The following is a 19,428-nucleotide window of genomic DNA, read 5'->3' on the forward strand; positions in this document are numbered from 1 at the left end:
TTTGAGAGATTTTAAAGAGGTTCAACACTTACTTCATATGAAGTTTGCATACCGTCTTATGTCTACTAAGAATTTGTGGACTGATTTTTTCCGTGCAAAATATTTAAAAGATGGACACATTGCATTAGCTACTGCGGGCTCTTCGGGTTCTCATTTCTGGAGGTCCATCATCTCAACTTTACCTGAGGTCACTGATAATGTTAAAAGTTTTGATGCGAGGAGGCAACGCATATTTTTGGTATGATAGGTGGCTTGCTTCGAGTCCCCTTTCTGTGCGAGTGGAGGAAATTTCCAATCCCAAGCTTCAGATTAATGATTGTTGGACTGATCAGTCTTGGGACGTTGGACGTTTGACGAAACTTGTTGGTGAGGAGGCAACTACGGAGATTTTACATAATACTCGTGCTGGTAAAACAGGTCCAGATGTGTTTGTATAGAAGCCATCAAGAGATGGTAATTTTTCGACAAGGAAGTTCATGGGAGGTGGTTCGACTAAAAGGTGAATTACTGCAATGGAAGGAGTGGATTTGGCATAGGCTTTTACCTAAACGAGTTTCCATCTGCATATAGAAAGCGTGATTTAAATGTATTGCGGTGGATGAGAGGGTGCAGTCTAGGGGCATGTCTTTAGCCTGTTCTTGTGATTGCTGCATACGGAAAGCTTCGGAAACACTTGATCATGTGTTAAGCTCGGGTGAAGTGGCCACACAGGTATGGGAACGAGCGAGTGTTGTGTTGGGGGTCCCTTGTATGCGACAGACGTTGTGGAAGGCAAGGGTATCGGCGTGCAAAAAAGGTGTCTATCAAAGGTACTCTAATAGGTTCAATACAATGTTTGATTACATGGAAACTATGGATGAGAAGATGCAAGGCTAGAATGGAAGGGGTGCAAGAAACGGCAGATCGAGTGTTGTGGTCAGTGAAATGCTGGCTTCAATTTCTGGCTGGAGAGATTAATTCCTCTGGATCTTTATCCATGCAGGAGTTGCAGATTTTGAAGGAGCTGCAGCTCGTCCGTCCAAGTGTGTGCGAAGGCAAAAATTAGTGGCCTGGACGAAACCTCCTGTGGGTTGGATGAAATTGAATTGTGATGGAAGTTGTCGTGGCAACCCAGGGAGTTCTGGGGGGAGGGGGAGTGATAAGGGATGAGGCTTGGCACCATGCAGGAGGCTTTCTCAAGTCATTTTGATCTCAATACTAATACTAGGGCTGATCCCAGGGTTATTACAGAGGGGATTCATTTGTGCAAAAGGCTTAACTGTTTTAATGTGATTATTGAAAGTGATTCCAGGGTGGTAATGGATTGGCTTATAGAGGGTAGATGCACATTTTGGTAAATATGGGACTTTTGGGAAGAATTAATGTTTGCAATTGAGGGGATTAATTTCTTGGTGGTTCACCAATATCGCAAAGGTAACCAAGTAGCTGATTTTCTAGCACGATAAGATGAGATGGGGAGGAACATTAGCCATGAAGGAAACCAAAATTTACCAAGACTCTTGAAAGGAATTACTCGGCTAGATAAATTGGATCTTCCCAGCCTCGGGATTTAATTTGTCTTTATTTTGGCTTTGTAAAGGTTGTTTTGTGGTTTTGGTATTGGTTGATTTGTTGATGTAAGTTTGGTTTTGATGACAATAAACTGGGGGGGCATTTCCCCTGGTTGAAAAACAAAAAAAGCGCTCTCCAATTGGAGCAGCAAACAATAGAAATCCACCATCACCACATAATACTTAAATTCGAACTGCAAACAGCAGAGGATTATGCATATCAATTATCTTGGAAGCATAAAAAACAAGGATCAAATGTATAAATTCAAGGAATTTTATAAGATGACATATTGAATGCTTTAAAATCGGAAATAAATATAGTCTTGAGAGTCCTCTTCAGCTCAATAGCTTATTGTGAACGAAAGGGTATAAGTTTCTCCGAATTTACAGAAACCTTACAAACATCAAAGTGCGGCTAAAAGAAGAGGTGTTTCTCATCAACTTAACAGAGATTGATTCTGAGAATTAGAAAACCATCTGAAACCCTAAAACCACAAAAATACCATAATCGGAGACCATAAAGAAAGAGAAGAAGAGACAAAACATTTACCATAGTCGAAACTGCGTCTCTTCATATGTATTCAATTTAACCATACAATAAAATATCCAACCACACACAACGTTCCCGACACGCCCTTTCCTTGATTAACACAGGAGCAGTCTAACACAGACAAACCCTAAAAATAAGCATCATACATGGTGATAATAATTGTAAAGATGGTGGTCAATTAATGTCGGAGTCGTCGAAGTCGTCTTCAAAGGCGTTGAAGAAGTCGGCGTCGGCGAGCTTGTTGTCAATGGAGATGACGCCTTCGCCGAAGATCTCGAGCGGGTCCACGTCGTCCACGTCCATCGCCACCGTAGACGGCTGGTCGTCCATTTCTGCGAAGAAGTCCATCGGCATCGGCCTCATCACAAAAGCGAGCTGCTCCTCTATCGGTCCGGTGGATTCGAGAAATTGCAAATTTGCAGTGCAAAGCAACGGGCTATATACATATGAGGAGTATTTATAAGACGCCGTCGTTTTTATTCGAACCGTCGTTGGCCTTTTCTCGAAGATTGACGGAAGTAAAGTCGCAAATTTTATATTAGGACATTCTACTTTCTAGAGCCACCGTTGGGAGCTCTCGTTGGGGGCTTCCGCTCGGCTTATATTTTTTTATATTAATTTTTAATATTTTAAAAATAATAAAAAAATTTATAATAATATTAAATAAATTTTTCTTAATTATTAAAAAATAAAATTGAGAGTGATAGGTCTCAACGGGATTCTTAATTTTATTCTTTATATAAAACCAAGTAATCTTATATGCTATATTTTTATTTTATTTTAATAATAAAAATTATTTAATAGTGATAAATATATCACATCTTATATAATTTATTTATCACTATTAAATAATTTTTATTATTAAAATAAAATAATAGTATAATATATAGAATTTTTCAATCAAATTATGTTAACTTATAAAAAATAATATAATCATAAAATATGTAAATGTCATATATTTTTTTAAAAATATAATAAGTATAAGATTTATATGAAAAAATAATTTTTAATAATAGATCATACTCTCTTAAATAATTCATAAGTATATCTATTATTACTCATTTATAAATTTATTTAGAATTAAAAAATTTATGGTTCTCGAGTACTAGTATTAAAAAGCAAGCACAAAAAATTTTGGGATATTACAAAAAGGAAAATTCTATAGAATTGCACCATCATGGTAAAATCGGAATTTCATTTATCTTTGGAGGGGAAAGTTGTTTGGAAGGTGAAATTATGGACTTCTTATCTTATGGTATTTTGGGTGTTAAGATATTTACAAAATGACACAAAAATAAAACCTAGCTAAAGGGTGGTAAGATATTTAGGTGGGATTGATTATTAAACAATTAATTTTTTTAATGTGAATTTTATATTTATTTATTTATATTTATTATTTTTTAATTAAGATATTATTATTATTATTATTATATTTTTGGGTTGGGGGATGGAATATCAAGTAAATAGTGGAAACTCCAAAGAAAATGGAAATCAAAGTTGAATGGAGGAGAAGAAAGTGAAGGACGTGGCGAAATGGAAGCCCACCTTCTCACACAGCAACCCTGCTCCCTCTTCACTCGCCCTGCATCTCCTCGTCGCAATCCCAAGCTACCCGTTACCCCGAATCTATCCTCGCATTCTCGCCGCTCCTGTTCTACCAAGTACCGCCCCTGGGACTCCAACGCCGAACCCGTTCGCTCCTCCTGGAGATTCGGCTTCCAGGACGCCGAAGACGAAGAGGATGACAAAGACCAAGCTTCTGAATTTGGCCTCGGAGGAAGCAGAACGAAGAAGAATAGTAATAGGAAGAGGAGGTGGTGGAACGACGACTATTCTTCGTCGCCGGAGATGGAGGAAGAGTCTGGTGGGATCTTCGAGGAAGCCATTGACAGCCTCTGGATTTTAAAGGTGCAATTGTTGTAGTATATATATATATATTTAAAAAATAAATAAATGATAAGCTGATTCTTGCCTTTTGTTATTTTGAGAGAATGAATGGTTGAATTTCGCGTGAGCTTTCATTTTTTGCCTTTTGTTTTGTTTTCTCCTTTTCTATGTATGTAGTAAATAGCTTCTCCTTCATTCTCTCAATGCATAAATACCCTTTTCGGGGCCGAAAGCATATATTTCTATGTGAAATTAAATCACACATATTTATGAAGTTGCTAGTGCAGTTGATATATCCCTATAACAAGATTGGGCTGCTGAAATGCTCTAGATATAGATATAGATATATGTGTCTGTATATATGTTTGTTAAAATTCGTGTGTTTGATGTCCTGTGCAATTATTCTACGTTAGTCAATACTGCTCACAATTTGTTAAAGTAGAACATGTTTTCTACATTAAGGGCTTTACAAATTGGCAGAAGGAATTTGGAAACTCTTCCAATGAAGTGAAGATTTACTGAACAATGTGATATGATTATTAGGTATTAAATAGTTAACTAGTTATTCAAATTTTTTTGTGGCTTCATGAACAGTTTTTATCGATTCTGTTGAAAAACCCTGCATTTTTTCACCTACACGAGAGATCAGCTGGAATGGTCGAGATATAGGGGATGTTTGCATTAATGGTGGCATTGATTGCCTTTGATAACACTGGCTTAGGAACACCTTAATGTCAAAAATGTTAGTTGGAAATGTCCAACTCAGACGTGCACTGTACAATGGTATTTTCTGAGAAATATTTTTTTCTTTGAGACAGTAGTCTTTAGCAGTTCGTTTCTGCATCAGAAATGACTTTTTTCAAGGTCTAAAACCTCCAAACACATTTACTTTTTTGTCAGCGCAGGTATTCAGTTCCTATGGTTGGGCTCTCCCCTTCATTATTGCGTCTTTGCTGCTATCTACAGGCCCAAAAGCTTTTCTTATGGCATTAGCACTTCCCGTTGGCCAGTCAGCTCTGTCTCTGGTGTTTGATAAGTTGTGGGGAAAAACACGAAACAGGCCGAAACGCAAGTCCAGGATGAGGAGGAAACCACCTGCCAGCACGGCAAGTAATGTTGAAAGGGAGGCAGAAGATCAAGACGAAAGCCAGGACACCAGACAGGGGAAGGTGGGATATCAATCATGGGTTGCTGGCAATAATGGTCCAGTCTATGATGGTGGCCGAGAGGCACCAAAGTTTGGTGGTTGGGATGATCTAGATAGATCTCGATTCACACGAAGAGCATCTCAAGCGACTTCTAGGTCACGGAATACACCAACCGAGAGGGGAAAACTGAGTCGCAGAGAAAGAAAAAGTGACACACCTCTGCTATTGAGATTGCTGATTGCTGTTTTTCCATTTTTAGGTTCTTGGACTAAGATGCTATAGTGAGTACTGATTCCCTGCCAAGGAAGCTCAAACTTGGAGCGTGGATTTGATTGGTCTTGCCCTTCTTACTTGACCACATCTGCTTCCAAGTTGAATCGGGTTAAGCCAAGGAGGAGGACGCAAAATCATAGGATTTAATTGGCATGCTTGAGATCCTAATGATGGTTTATAACATGCTCGACCCAATTTCTTTGTTCGTCTGAAATGACGAGGCTTTCCCAAATAGAGGTTTTTTTATATTTTTGTTTCATTTCCCATGTCATTGTGTATAGTCCAAAATCGACAGTAGAATAAAGGATTAGAGCTGCTTAGAAGCACTTGATATATTGTGAGGGTTTTTTTACACTCTCTCTCTCTCTCTCAGAATTAAATCCAGCGTTATTAGAAATTTCCTTTAACAGAGAGTTCCTTTTACAGCATACAATCTCAGCTACTTCATGTTCACCTGCAATGTCTCCCCATCGGAACGTCTTTCACCTTTTACTTTTTTTATTTTCTTTTTTTGGTGGTGCAGAAGCTATTTGTAATAGGAGTATGCAACAAATACACCGTTTAAATAATTGCTTATGTATATTATGTTAGGTTTATATTTGCTGCCTTGGACTGCAACTTTACTCAAGGCAATTCAGACTCCATCGCCATGCCGCCTCCTTCAAAATCCACCCAAAAAATAAAAATTGAAGTTCAATCACCGAATCATGTACTTGTAGCATCATGCCAAGAATGAGCTTGCGTTACATGGCAATCATTAGGTATGAAGGTATGAATATGTTAGATGACTGTGACTCCATCGATGAAATAGCATCTCTCTCCAAAAAAGCATATTTTTTCTAATCGCATAAGAAAAATATTTTGTTGCGATTGATTAAGATATTGAGAAATTATCCATACATAAAATCATAACTATTGACAATCTTTTCGATGTAAAAAGAGAATCTTTTGTTACAATCGAAGGAAAAACAATTTACTTAATAGTGACCGATTCCATAAAAAAGAAAATGGAGGCATGTGAGTTTCTAGAGGTAAGTAGTCATGGGAATAGACATTCTCATTTCTCATTTCTCATTGTTTTCCTTTGATGACATAAAGATGACTCAAATTAAAGAATGATTTTCCCTTGTTATTTTTTCTTTTTTATTCTTTTTTGCATCTCCTGTTCAAAGCGGATGTTTCAATGTGAATTTACACTTGATAATTGAATGAACCCCCCAAAACCATGTTAAGACTACATTTCAAATTAAGAAATTCTGTTTTTCCTCGAAGCAATGTTAATATCCACTATTTTCTGTCATCTCGCAAATAGCTGGGTTCTGTTAACATAGCAAGCAGTTGCAGGGTCCTGGAGGCAGCTACAAAAACCCTCCACGTCATTGGGAAATGATGTGGGTAAAGGATGGTCAGGAATTACGCCAACCTGTATAGAGACAAGGTGAAGGAACAGTAGATAATATATATAACATACACACACGCGAGAGAGAGAGAGAGAGAGAGAGAGACCTTATCAATATCCGTGTGAGCAGGTGTCTCATAACGAGCAACTGTAACAGCCAAGCCAGACCCATCAGATAGCTGGAAAACCGACTGGATCTTGCTGCAGATCGAGACAGGCAGCTCATGTCAGGAATGTGTATTCTACATCATGAATTGTGTCTCAAGTAAAAACCATTACCCTTTCCCATATGTGGGTTCTCCAAACAACACAGCCCGTTTATTGTCTTTCAATGCACCAGCTAAAATTTCGCTTGCACTGGCAGTTCCTTTGTTCACCTAATGGAAGCTCCATAATGGGCATTGTCAGCAATTTTTCTTACATCCTTAAAGAATGAAGTTCCACTCCATATGCCCAAACACACAAACAATAACGAGGGAAATTGGGCATGGACTAGAACAAATCCAGATATTAACTCCACTCATGAAAACGTATAACTAAATTTTTTTTTAACTAGCATGTTATGGAAACCAATTGTTGGATGGGTTCGATCTAAGATAAGACACAATACACCAGAAGTTAAAACAAAACAAAAAAACCAAAACAAAAGAATGATGAATAATTCGACTGTACATGGATATTGAGACAAACAACCCAAATGTGCAATAGTCGGTACCATGACTGTAATTCCACAAATATAATGGTATATGCAGACATTTGTCCATATATTCCTCCGATATGTGGGATTATCATGACATAAGTTTATTGCAGAAGCCAGAATATACGAAAGTATACCAGCACAGCTAGGGGCTCTGAAGCTGCTATTGCACTGCTTCCATCTGTGTCATATATATCTCGAACACCGCGATTATCACAAATATACACAATCACACCTTTGTCCAACCTGAATGGTAGTGGCTAATATGAGAACTTGTACTGCATAAATTAGATCAGATAACATGAAGCAATAGCTTCATTTACCAAGGACTAAGCACCAGATAGCAGAAAGGTGCTCCTAAAGATTTAATTGCAATACAGTAATCACCCGAAGTTTGAATCCCAGGATTTTTTTTTTTTTATAAGTAGTTTGAATCCTGGAAATAAAGCATGCTATAAACTCGTATTGATGCACTGACTAGTTGCAAGAAGTCTTATGTTTTGGCCAAAAGAGAAAAATAAACATGGAACTAGTTACCATGATTGCAGATCAACAATAACCAATAAGAACTAGATACCTGGCTACTACAGTGTGACAAAAGTATTCCAGTAAATTCACAAGCTTAAGATTGAATAGGAAGACAAAGAACCAATGTAAAATATCCTTAAGAGATACTATTGATATGATGAAACTACAGATTCTGGTATCAAAACAAAAATTGGAAAGCTACAAGATATTCGATAGAATTACCCAATTCAATTAAAATACGTAGAGAAGAAAAATCTAGAACTTGCATTATCTCCCTCAAGTCAACTGATTATTGGATTATATTAGGGTACTGAATTTTTAATCACCTGTAACCAACCTATGGTTATGTGGGACCATTGTGGATTCCCTATGGAAACCATACATGTAGATGTCTGTGAAATGCAGTGTTGAGGAGAATACGCACGTCTTTGAGTGTATAAATTACAAGTCAACTCTTGATGTGAATACATGTGCTTGTCCAAATGAGATGCCATGTACAGCGCTTGAGACATTACCATGAGAACATAACTTCCCAAAGCAGTAAAATCTATGCATCATGTCTATTATGAGGTGAAAACATTAGCCTTGTTTACCACAAAAAGGTGTAACAGAAAACTCAAATAAAATGAGATACATTAACTATAAGCTAGGACTCCATTAACCGTGCAGCCAAAGTTTTCGTCATTCTTGGCAAAATAATGCCAATTGACTGATATATGGCACTAGGATAGCTAAAACTAATTCAATATAAATGGAAAATGTTCGCCATTAAACATCCAGTGTAGCTTACCAAATCTTGGCAATCTCAATTCCTTCAGGGAAAAGACCACCACTGCACCAAAAAATTTAAGCTTTAAGAAAACCTGCTAAAGGGTGAAGCCAAAATTGGAGCATGTTGAAAGCTAATCACCTATTATCTCGAAGGTCCAACACAAAGGCATTAACACTATTACTCCTTAAAGAACTAACTGCTTCCTTGACAGCACCTACAATGCATGCAAGCTTTCAGGATAAATTACAAAAAATTATACGTGAAATCCAGAAAGACAATCGAGGACATTACATGTCAAACAGGAAAATGAAGACAAAACTAAATAAATAAAAAGCGTAGCCCCATAAAATAGAGAAAAAGAAGGAAGAATGTAAAACCATGATCTTTAAATAGTAACTCTCTCTCTCTCTCTCTCTCTCTCTCTCTCTCTCTCTCTCTCTCTCTCTCTCTCTCTCCCCCCCCCCTCTCTCTCCCCCTTTCTCTACCTGAAAATCATTTACAAGAATTTTATAAATGAAAACAAAAATCATAGCTCATGTAAACAGGACGTACAAAAGGAACCTACTTAGGGCTCTCTCTCATTAAAACTATTATCTTGGCCGGTGATTTGACAGAAAATTGAATCCTAGCTTGAGAACAATTTCAAAACCAAGAAAAATTCTCGAAAAACATATATTGATAACATGAGTGTGTTACGTGTGTAAATGAGAATTTAAGAAACGGCTCTTATGCATGAAGATATATTTGTTCCAACTTCTCTGTAACAAGTGACTGAAGTTCAACTTTGAATGATAACAACTACTTTTACTTACCAGATGCATTTTGGTTGAATGATGTTAGTTTGATATAACCAATTCTAGGGGAGTCATTCCCTGAACCGGGTAGTTTGCATAGCCTTGACTTCACTGGATTAAGTGAAACTCTCTCTCGCCTGGCAGGTAGTAGTTGATGGATTCATAAATCATTTGTTTGTACCCAAAAAAAAAACCCTTAAAAATGTGCGTAGAAAAATGCTGATTTTGTTAAACTCAAATGACAACTAAGCTCACTATTTAGTTGTAACTAGGTGGCCAAGAAGCAGGGAGGGTTTGGTTAAAACTTGGGTTTGATTCCAAAAGCTTTTGCCAGGCCAACAAAATGACAACTCAGACCAACAGCATTTATGAGAACAGAAGGATGCTATAGATATCCATTTCAAGTGAATCAGCTTAATGCGGTAAAGATGATATATTATATGTCTTTAAAAATCTTCTGGGATATGCAAAGTTAATTTCCTTGCTAATAGAATTGTAAAAAGGTCTAACATAATCAATGAATTACAACTTTAAAGAGAGTTGTTTTTTTTTTTTTTTTTCTGGGGGAGGGGGGGGGAGACGGAGGGAGATGAACTTACGTCAAAGCTATGTGCTTTATTTCGGGTCCACTACGAATGGTCAGTTCCACCAAACTTCCATCAGGTCCCCTGCAATTTATTTTAAATGTTTAAGCAAACCAAAGAATAAATGAAATTTCAGTAATTGGTGAATCCTATAATCGATGAGAACTTTAGAACCAAAAAGGATAACAGGAATCACAAAGGCAGAAACTAATTCTATTTGTGTTAATTTAAGTAATCCTAATATCCAAAGTAGCAGATATGTTGAAGGATTTTAAAATGACTTTGAATTTGAACAGTTACCTGATAGGAATTATCAACCACTATGCATCTAACTAAATAGTAATAGCAGTATGCTTGAAAGTTAAAAAATAGGTCGATAATAATTATAGTAATCCAAGCACCTTATGGCCATTTATCAACACTTCCATAGTGGGCACCATGACATAAAAGTTAGGCCATCTTTTAAACTGCCCCCTGGTACATGTCAATTCACAAACCACAAGAAGGAGAAGCAAACAAACAGAAGACATACAAAAACACCTTACAATAGTGTCTTGTTTTCTCTTTTTGCACATTGCAGTATGTCATAACCAAAGAATGGGACTTCAGATAATAAGTTGCAGAACCATGGTATTGCATTCCTTTAATACAGCCTATGTTATTTATCCAAAAAGGAAGGACAGTTTTTACAGGTTTAGAGGCTGGAAGTGTAAGAAACTCACTGCAACCGCTCTGCAGCATCATATATGCCCATGGTTTCTGTACTTGTATCATCAATTGCCAGAATCAAGTCTCCAGCCAAAACACCAGCCCTATTTGCAGGACCTCCTGGAGCAGCTGAAATAACAACAAGCCCAGCAGCTGATCCATCAAAATGAGTAGGATAGCCGATCGACAGCCCAACACCTGTAAGAGCACCTTGAGTTCCAGACTGCCTTCAAAGAAGATATCACATATTTCAGGGAGAATTAGAATATGTACGTAAAACCCTCTGAAGTAGACTATCCTATATCTAAATTTTGAATATACGAGTTTCCGTCATTCAGGCCAAAAATGCAATGTCCCAAGATGGCATGAAGAAAAAAGCATCATACCCGCAAACTCTTGAACTTTTCAGGCTCCAGAAACCGGGTAAAAGGATCATCCAGTGTGGCAAGCATCTTCCTTATTGCCATATCTGAATGTAAATACGCCATTAGGATTTTGAGAGACAGTACATCAAGAATACAGAAATTACATTCTTTTAGCTAATGTCAATTAAATGATAGAACATGATTAGACGGTACCCACACTGAAATGTGTGCTCAGATATGGTTTGTGACAAAACTGTCAACCTCATTGTAAACATGTATATGATATCAATCAAATCTTTTCAAGGGAATTATGTCTTTTCTCCATTTAACACAATCATATACTGCAATTAGAACTAAAAATTGAATTCAACATTCACAATGCCTAAAGGTAAGGTATAAGAAGGGCAAAATTGCTGTTTGTTCTACTTTCCTTTCTGGGATCAAGCAATCTGGTAAAGTAGTAGGAGGATATGAATTTTCAAGGCCAAACTTCAGGCCACGGTGAGATCTTTCCTCATGCATGCATCAGGAGACTGAAAAATATCACTACATACATTTAATAGATATAGAAGTTATTTGGGCAATGCCTATTCTTATTAATACAATCATTTACTTATAAATAAAAAATTTAAAAAAAAGAAAAAGATATAGAAGTCACTGGATCGATGTTAATCACAAAAGATACTGATGCCATCAAATTCAAATAGGGACCAGGCCCTTTCCAACAACATATTTCTTTTATATGTCAAGACAATATGTATGTTAGCACAACAGAGAGAATTCACTGCATGTCTATTACCTAAGTTATTGACAACTTAATAATAATTAACAACCATCTTGATTATTGAATTGGTGTAACGGTAACTCATCTGATCAGATAAGCCCCTAGACTCACATTTACTCCAAAAGCTAAACTTAAACACAATGAACACAATGATTGGCTAAGTAGTTGAGTAACTTATAAATAACAAAACATATTTATCCATGAACAAAAAAGCTCCCAATTTTGAAATGCCTGCGTTTTGGGCAAATGAAATAGCTTTGGCAATATTGTAATAGGAACCAGAGAATAGGGTATTTGAAGTGGGAGCAACCGACAGAAGTCCTGAGCAAATAGCTTTTGTGGCTAAGCCTGTACACCAACCAGTAGAAAGGAAATAAAAGTATTTTGTTAACACAGATTTATCCTTGTGGAACTATTGCTGACCCAGGTTACCACGTAATACTAGGCTTTTATTAGTCAGCTCTCATGCCTTTCTCACATGTAATATTTGCATGATCAACTTAGTCCAAATATTAACCAGGAAAACCCATTTGAAATTTATTTTGCAAAATACAAATAAGCAAATTTCACCATGGCTCCAAGATACATTCTAAGATTAGTTTACTATGAAAAATGCGGCAAACCACCACAGTTAAATTATTATAAGATTGCTATCCATACATGTCTGTTCTCGTGTATTCATGGGTTCATTGCGAAGTGCATCTTCTCTATATCGAAACCAACTTTGTCCATTAAAGGATTTGTCAACATATGCACGGTCAATTGTTCTCCATGCCTCCAAGAAAAGGAGATTCTCTTCAGTGAGGGCCCCTGCACAGTGAAAATAAGTATTACGATGAAATATAAAGTAACAGACTGAATCCTTGAATATTTTGTAAACTACCAGTAAAAAAATATGTAACAAGAGATCAAACTTACAGGATGGACTCTTGCTTACAGATACAGAAACTGACATCACCAGCATCACTCCAATGACTAAAGGAACAAAAAGAACAGAAGATTGCTGTCTAATTTTTTCTGAAAAGTTCATCACTTTATGAACACTGCCAGAGTATTTCTTCAATTTGAGAAGGCATCCATCACTTACGGACAACAAAGCACACTTTGAAGATAAATTTTTGTTGAGCCTCCATATTGACTGACGAATGAAATTATGTTTAGAGGCTCCATCAGTATGTCCACAATTTCTTGGCATGTTACCAGTATTTGTCCTTCTAAACATTATGGGGCTCCGCAAAGAAGCTTCTGCATTCCTTGTTGGAAAATATTTCCATGGAAGCACCTGGAAAGAGTCCAACTGGATGTAATGTATAATGGCTTCTTTGCTAAAATTAAAAAAGTTTGCTTGCACACGTTTGTGCAGCGGAGTTTCTAAGACCTTTTACCAACTTATATTATAAGGCAATTAGAATATGCAACCACCTGCCTCAATGGATTTACTTAATCCAAAAACAAAAATTGCATGAAGTAATATGCTTTACATTAGTTCCTGGGGTTGTGTACACTACGAGAAGAAGAAATTGATTAGGCCCATCCACCTGCAGTTTTGGTCGAAATGCATTCCACTCTTAAACATTGACGCATGCTTGTTTCTTAACATATTATCGGTAGTTTACACACGTGAACAATGGGCCCTGAACTCAAAAGCTCAGTCCCCTTTATGCGGGGAAGATTTGCCTTCCAAGGTTGAGATCATTGTCATCAAAAGCCCAAATCTTCGCAAAAAAAAGTAGCCAGTACTACAATTGGCCTAACGGTCATCAATAAAACTGTAGTTTCATGCTAGTTCTACTCCCTTCTCCAGGCTTTAAGCTATAGCTAATGTCACCAGATACCATTAGCCAAAGTGCCAAACACATATTGCAGCAACCGAGAAGAAAAGTGTGGAGAGGACCATTCTTTATAATGGAGGCTTGCTGATAATGTACCCACATTCAAGATAAATAGACATTTGGATCAGACTTACACAACCAACTATTCGGACTTTAAGAACATTCATTCGGAAACTCACAGCGTTTGGATTGTTCTTAATAAACTGTAGGATAGGAAGTTTCAAAATTCTTTAGATTTAATCAAATTGGACCTAATTCAAGCTGAAACCAACTTCAACTAAGCCAGGCTTGAAATTCATAAGACTCAGCCCATAAACGAAGGCAAAGGTTGCGTACACGATACATTAGCACTCCCCTACCCACATAAAGAACGCACTTCTCCAAAATCCTAGAAACAAATTAAAGCAATGAAGTCCGTTCTTTTTGCCTCCCTGTCGACAGTGAAACTAAGATCGAGGGATAGTGGTAGGGAGTGAGTACCTGAAGAGTGGTGGCCTTGGCGGTGCAAATATTTATCTTGCTGAAAGGACGAGGGGATAAAGAAGCAGCGGAAGAGGTAGCGAGCACCTCCATCGATAGGCGGCCTCGGAGCGCCCCAGGACGAACCAGAGCTGCTCGTTCTTGTGTTTACGGTTCCTTATCGGTTGCTGTTCGGTTGCCGTTGCCGTTGGCTGTTTGAAACTCTCCTCTCTTCTACCAATTGGGCTTTTGGGTCCATCAAGATTTCGACCGAGTAAAGTTCAGAGCCCAATTAATTTGAAAAATGCTACTCAGTTGTCCCGATAAAAAAATTAAAATAATGCTACATATAGTCGTGAAATATATAAATACTATACAATTATTTTAAAAAAAATGAGATCTATGATTAAAAAAATTAATTTTTTTCATTTGAGTCTCATATTAATTTACTTTTTCCAAAAAGACTATGCGGCGCTTGTATAGCTACGATTGTAAATATTATTTTTTTTTTTTTTTATTTAATAATTAAAGAAATATTTTTTAATAATGTGTTAAATTTTTTAAAAATATTTAAGAATATAAAAAAAAAATGCTCTTATCGGACCGTCTTGTGCTACTTCTTCGATGGATGTAACACTACTCAATTAATTTTAAGGATGTCGGCTCCTCATTGGTTGGATGAATGTTTATTTTAGGTTGCTCTCTTGGAAATAAATCAAGTTGAGATATGATATGTTAGATTATAAATTACTTTTCATTATATGGTATTAAGCTAAGATTTCTTTATAAAGTGATTTAGTTCCGAGAGCATTAGATCTTTAAATGTTATTCAAATTTTAATTTGAAAAATAATGTAGGTTGCTAGCTTCTCCAAAATCTTTCTTAGATTTAATATAAAAAGGGAGAGAGAGTTTGATTTATTAAGTTCAATGTGAATGCTAGCCCCCAATCTCAAACACAACCCCACACTATAACAAACACACCCCATATATATAGATATATATGTATATATATTTTTTAACATTTGGAGAGGGAGTTTCGAACTTCAGACTTCTATTTTACTAACTGACATGTCTTTAGCACACCCCACATTTTAAATGGTGACAACTCCCTCCTTTTTTTTTTTTTTTTTTTTTTTGAAACTTACAACCAGTTAAAAGATGATATTAGCCTATTTATAATAAAAAATTCATTATTAATCCCAATTAAAATAATAATAAATTAATGGTCCCAATAACCATGGTTGTGGATTCTATTGATTTTTTTATATATATAATAGTCATTCTATTTGTAAATTTGTGTAGATAACATGTGGCAAAATTTAATTCGCGAGGTTTAGATTTGGAGATTTTTCTTAAATATTTTCTAATAATAATATAGCCTTTTTAAGATTACATGGCATCCGTTATGGCATTCACATGAATCATGAATGTCGTATTTAATGTCTACCAGACGTATTTATGCTTACAAATAAGATGATGTTTTTGGCGGTGGGAATGCTTGGGAAAAGGCGAGGGTACTTCCAGTTCCTGCGCAACCGAAAAAGCAGCATAGCCTAGACAGTATATCATTTCAAGGTGATGATACATTTATCACTTTTTTATTATTATTTTATTATTTATAATATATTTATTTTTTTATTATTTTCTTTTAAATATTTTTTTACCATTCTTAGTCATTAAGAAAAAATTTTAAAAATTTTAGTGATAGTCACTTATTCAATTATTAAGTAAAAGAAAATTTTAAAATAAAATTAAAAAATTAAAAAAAATGATAAAATAGTGATAAGACTATCATTATTCTTCAAGAAATATATGCCACTGATCTACAAACTTAGCACGTGAGTATTTTTGGCCTCTCGAGAAAGAGTAAATTCTATTTACAGCTCCCAAATGAAGATTACTGTGCAAATCTCACTTAAACAAAACGATTTGTTTCGTTTAAGTGAAGCAGAAGAAATAATGCTGCCCCCTTAGATTGAATAAGCCCCTTCACACATCTTTAGGCCAAGATTGATTACACAAAATTAAAAAATTTATCTCATCTCATTTTAACTCATTATTACAATTTTTTCAATTTTTCATTAAAATATAACAACTAATTTTATATTTTTAAATTTTAATATAAAATTAATATTATAAAATTATATTATAATAATATTTTATTTATTATTATTTAAAACATCTTTTCTCATCTTATAACCAAACGGGCTTAACTCGCCCCTTTGCAGCCCCCTTCGATTCCCCAAGCCAGTTCGCTGCTCGCCGTTTGCATTCGCTGTTTGTCGTCGCCCCTTCGAATGGCAGGGACTCCCTTCGACATTGCCCCTTCTCCTTCACCGTCGCCCCTTCGAACGACTGAGAAGAGCACTTCCTTCATGTCTCGCCTTCACTGCCGCCCCTTCTCCTTCGGCTTGAGACTCTTGTATCATTAGACTGAATCCAAACTTGCTTCCATTCCAGGCCAAGTGAAGTCACTAGAAAGTCCTCTAGCTTAAATCTTTGATTTGAAGGCATGAATCACTTGAGCTTGTAGGAGTTGTTGGTGATGTGGTTCTTTTGGCAGTATACTCTGAAATATTGTTGGAAGTTCTTCCATTCCAGACCAAGTGAAGTTGTTGGAGAAATTCACAATGGATGCTTGATTTCTTCTAATTCATAATCCGGATCCAACTACCATGTGATCGAATATCACCACCTTATTTCAATATTTTATTTTGGACAAAATTCTATTCTTTGAACCCTCTATTCCATAGAAATTATTTATGCACCCTGAATGATTTAAAATAAAATAAAATAAAAAAAGCACCCAGAACAACCACCCAGAACAATTGTGAATCAAAGTCTCAAAAGCAACCAGATTGATTAAAAAAAAAAAAAACAACCAACCCAAAACAACCACAAAGCATAAACGCCCAGGAGAATAGCACTTCGGGTTTAAGAACAATCTGATTTTTCTGATTTCAAGTTGTAAATTCCTTAGCTGTGGAGGAGGCTGGTGATGGTGGAGGAGAAGAGCAGTGCGATGTTGGAAGAGGTCGTCCCATCGATGGTGGAGGAGGTCGCTGAGAGAGAAAAATTGTAATTTTGATTTTTGAAGTGTGGGCAGAGCAATGAAAGATTCGGGCTAATTTTGTCAATTCATTAACATACAGGTGCACACGTGTAGGACTGCAAAGAAGTCACAAAGAGGGGACTGTATGTAGCACTGCAGGAAACGTGAGATAAACTTTTCTCTGTTATAAACTATCTTGAATTGTATGACCACATTTATCTAGTCGTCAAGTGCATAGTGCCAGCATAGTGCCAGCATAGTACTGCATAGTAACTGGCATAGTGAATGGCTGACATAGCACAGTGCATAGTACCAGCATAGTACTGCATAGTAACTAGCATAGTGAATGACCGACATATGCACAGTGTCAGCATAGTACTGCATAGTAAGCTAGCATAGTTCCCTTTGTACGCCTATATATATCGTTGAATTCTTTAATAAATTCATAAATTTCATAACTTCTCTGAGTTCTATCTCTCTCTCTCCTTTTAGAAAGTTTTATAATAAATCCATCTCTCTCTTTACTTTTCGATAGTTTCATAACACGTTATCAGCACGAAAGTTCTGACGATTTTGAAGCTAGTAGTCCTCTATTTCAAGTAAGTTTTTCAATATATTTTTATATTCCTGATTTATATATGTAAAAAATGTCAAATCTTACAAAATTGGAATTCGTTGCTCTTGACATTTCTGGAAAAAATTATTTATCTTGGATCCTTGATGCTGAGATCCATCTGGAAGCGATGAACCTGGGAAATACAATTAAAGAAGGAAATCAAGGGTCCCTGCAGGACCGTGCTAAGGCAATGATTTTCCTTTGGCATCATCTTCATGAAGAACTAAAAACTGAGTATCTAACGGTGAAAGATCCAATTTCTTTGAGGATTCTAGTGGTAGAGTTGATCATGAAAGTGTTCCTTTTTAATTAATGTATTTCCTTTATCTTATTATAAAATATTTTTATATTCTACAATATTTTGTAGTAATGAAAGTTTTATTTATTTATACTTGTTATAAATTATTGATGATATGATTTATCTGAGAATGGAAATGGAGCATCCCTGAAGGATCGCCCTAAATCAATAATTTTATTGAGTATCGCATATGAGTGATACTTGTACCAAAAGCTCATTATGATTTATGCACCTGAAGTTGCATAATTGAAATTGTGGAAAGAATATATATTTGAATGAACGTCTCGAATGTGCTCCTGAAATAGCAATATCGAGTATGCTCCTGAAGTAACAATATAAAATGTAAACGTTCACAATATATTATAAATTTGTATCAGGTCTTTCAGTGACTGAACAAAATAATGAGCTTTTAATAAGAATTATTATTCACGTCTTACTAGATCTACATCATTCCCTGAAGTGAATAATAATGAATTTATATCATTCTATTCCCTGAAGTGAAAAGAATAATGCGTTTCATTCAAATAAACTAAGAGATTGGACGTGATAATGAGTATCTTTTTGGGCCAAAAGCTCGTATTGGAAAAGCTGTAAGCTTTCTCTTTGAGATGATATTATACAAATTATTGAATCAAATATTATGATGCATCAAAAGGTGATATGATTCAAAATATTTATATCTTTTTATGGTTATCTTGATCATCCAAAATCAATTACGATAAGTAGAATGATTTTCATATGGACGTCCATAAAAGAACCAGAAGATTCTTTTACTATAAAGTCTTACCACCAGAAGTAGAAAGAAAAATTTGCTTGAAGCAAATAAGATGAAATTATTCAATGTTATCTTGATTATCATATGTGAACTAGAAGTTCAGATGATAATTAATTTTGGATGCAATAAGATAAAAATGTCTCATATTCTAACTGTTAAAATCCCAGCGAGGATTGAAGTCCCTGTAAGACAATTAAGAAATTCAGCAGTCTAAAAATATGTATAAAGGCATGTGAGACTTATCGATACAAAAGATAGAGTATCTTAAAAGAGAAAGACACAAATAATTTGGTGCTCCTGAAGAGGCCATACCCACAAAACAAGCAATAAAGTCCATCCAAATTCTCTGTATAAA

At 35.9% G+C, this 19,428-nt stretch overlaps 3 protein-coding genes across 4 annotated transcripts; 1 reads left to right on the forward strand and 2 right to left on the reverse strand.

Moving 5' to 3' along the window:
• Positions 1–2,102: 2,102 nt before the first annotated feature.
• LOC122276184 (small acidic protein 1) lies at positions 2,103–2,596 on the reverse strand. Its single transcript, XM_043085751.1, has one exon. The coding sequence runs from the start codon at positions 2,461–2,463 to the stop codon at positions 2,275–2,277; it is 189 nt and encodes a 62-aa protein (XP_042941685.1). The 5' UTR covers positions 2,464–2,596; the 3' UTR covers positions 2,103–2,274.
• A 966-nt stretch (positions 2,597–3,562) lies between these two features.
• On the forward strand, positions 3,563–5,741 carry LOC122276192. The gene is made up of 2 exons (XM_043085764.1): positions 3,563–4,008; positions 4,893–5,741. The coding sequence occupies exons 1-2, from the start codon at positions 3,634–3,636 to the stop codon at positions 5,415–5,417; spliced, it is 900 nt and encodes a 299-aa protein (XP_042941698.1). The 5' UTR covers positions 3,563–3,633; the 3' UTR covers positions 5,418–5,741.
• A 703-nt stretch (positions 5,742–6,444) lies between these two features.
• Positions 6,445–14,541, reverse strand: LOC122276201 (carboxyl-terminal-processing peptidase 2, chloroplastic). Of its 2 annotated transcripts, none has more exons than XM_043085779.1 (13): positions 14,352–14,541; positions 12,958–13,321; positions 12,700–12,849; positions 11,277–11,359; positions 10,905–11,113; positions 10,198–10,266; positions 9,617–9,735; positions 8,943–9,018; positions 8,823–8,864; positions 7,642–7,750; positions 7,087–7,184; positions 6,915–7,008; positions 6,445–6,831 (listed from the first exon to the last, which is right to left on the reverse strand). In XM_043085779.1, the coding sequence occupies exons 1-13, from the start codon at positions 14,442–14,444 to the stop codon at positions 6,706–6,708; spliced, it is 1,632 nt and encodes a 543-aa protein (XP_042941713.1). In that variant the 5' UTR covers positions 14,445–14,541; the 3' UTR covers positions 6,445–6,705. The 2 variants fall into 2 exon arrangements, with proteins under 2 accessions (XP_042941713.1, XP_042941708.1); XM_043085774.1 differs by having other exon boundaries at positions 12,958–13,336.
• Between the last annotated feature and the right edge of the window lie 4,887 nt (positions 14,542–19,428).

The sequence above is a fragment of the Carya illinoinensis genome, chromosome 1, assembly GCF_018687715.1.
Source record: "Carya illinoinensis cultivar Pawnee chromosome 1, C.illinoinensisPawnee_v1, whole genome shotgun sequence".
NCBI classification, from domain to species: Eukaryota; Viridiplantae; Streptophyta; class Magnoliopsida; order Fagales; family Juglandaceae; genus Carya; species Carya illinoinensis.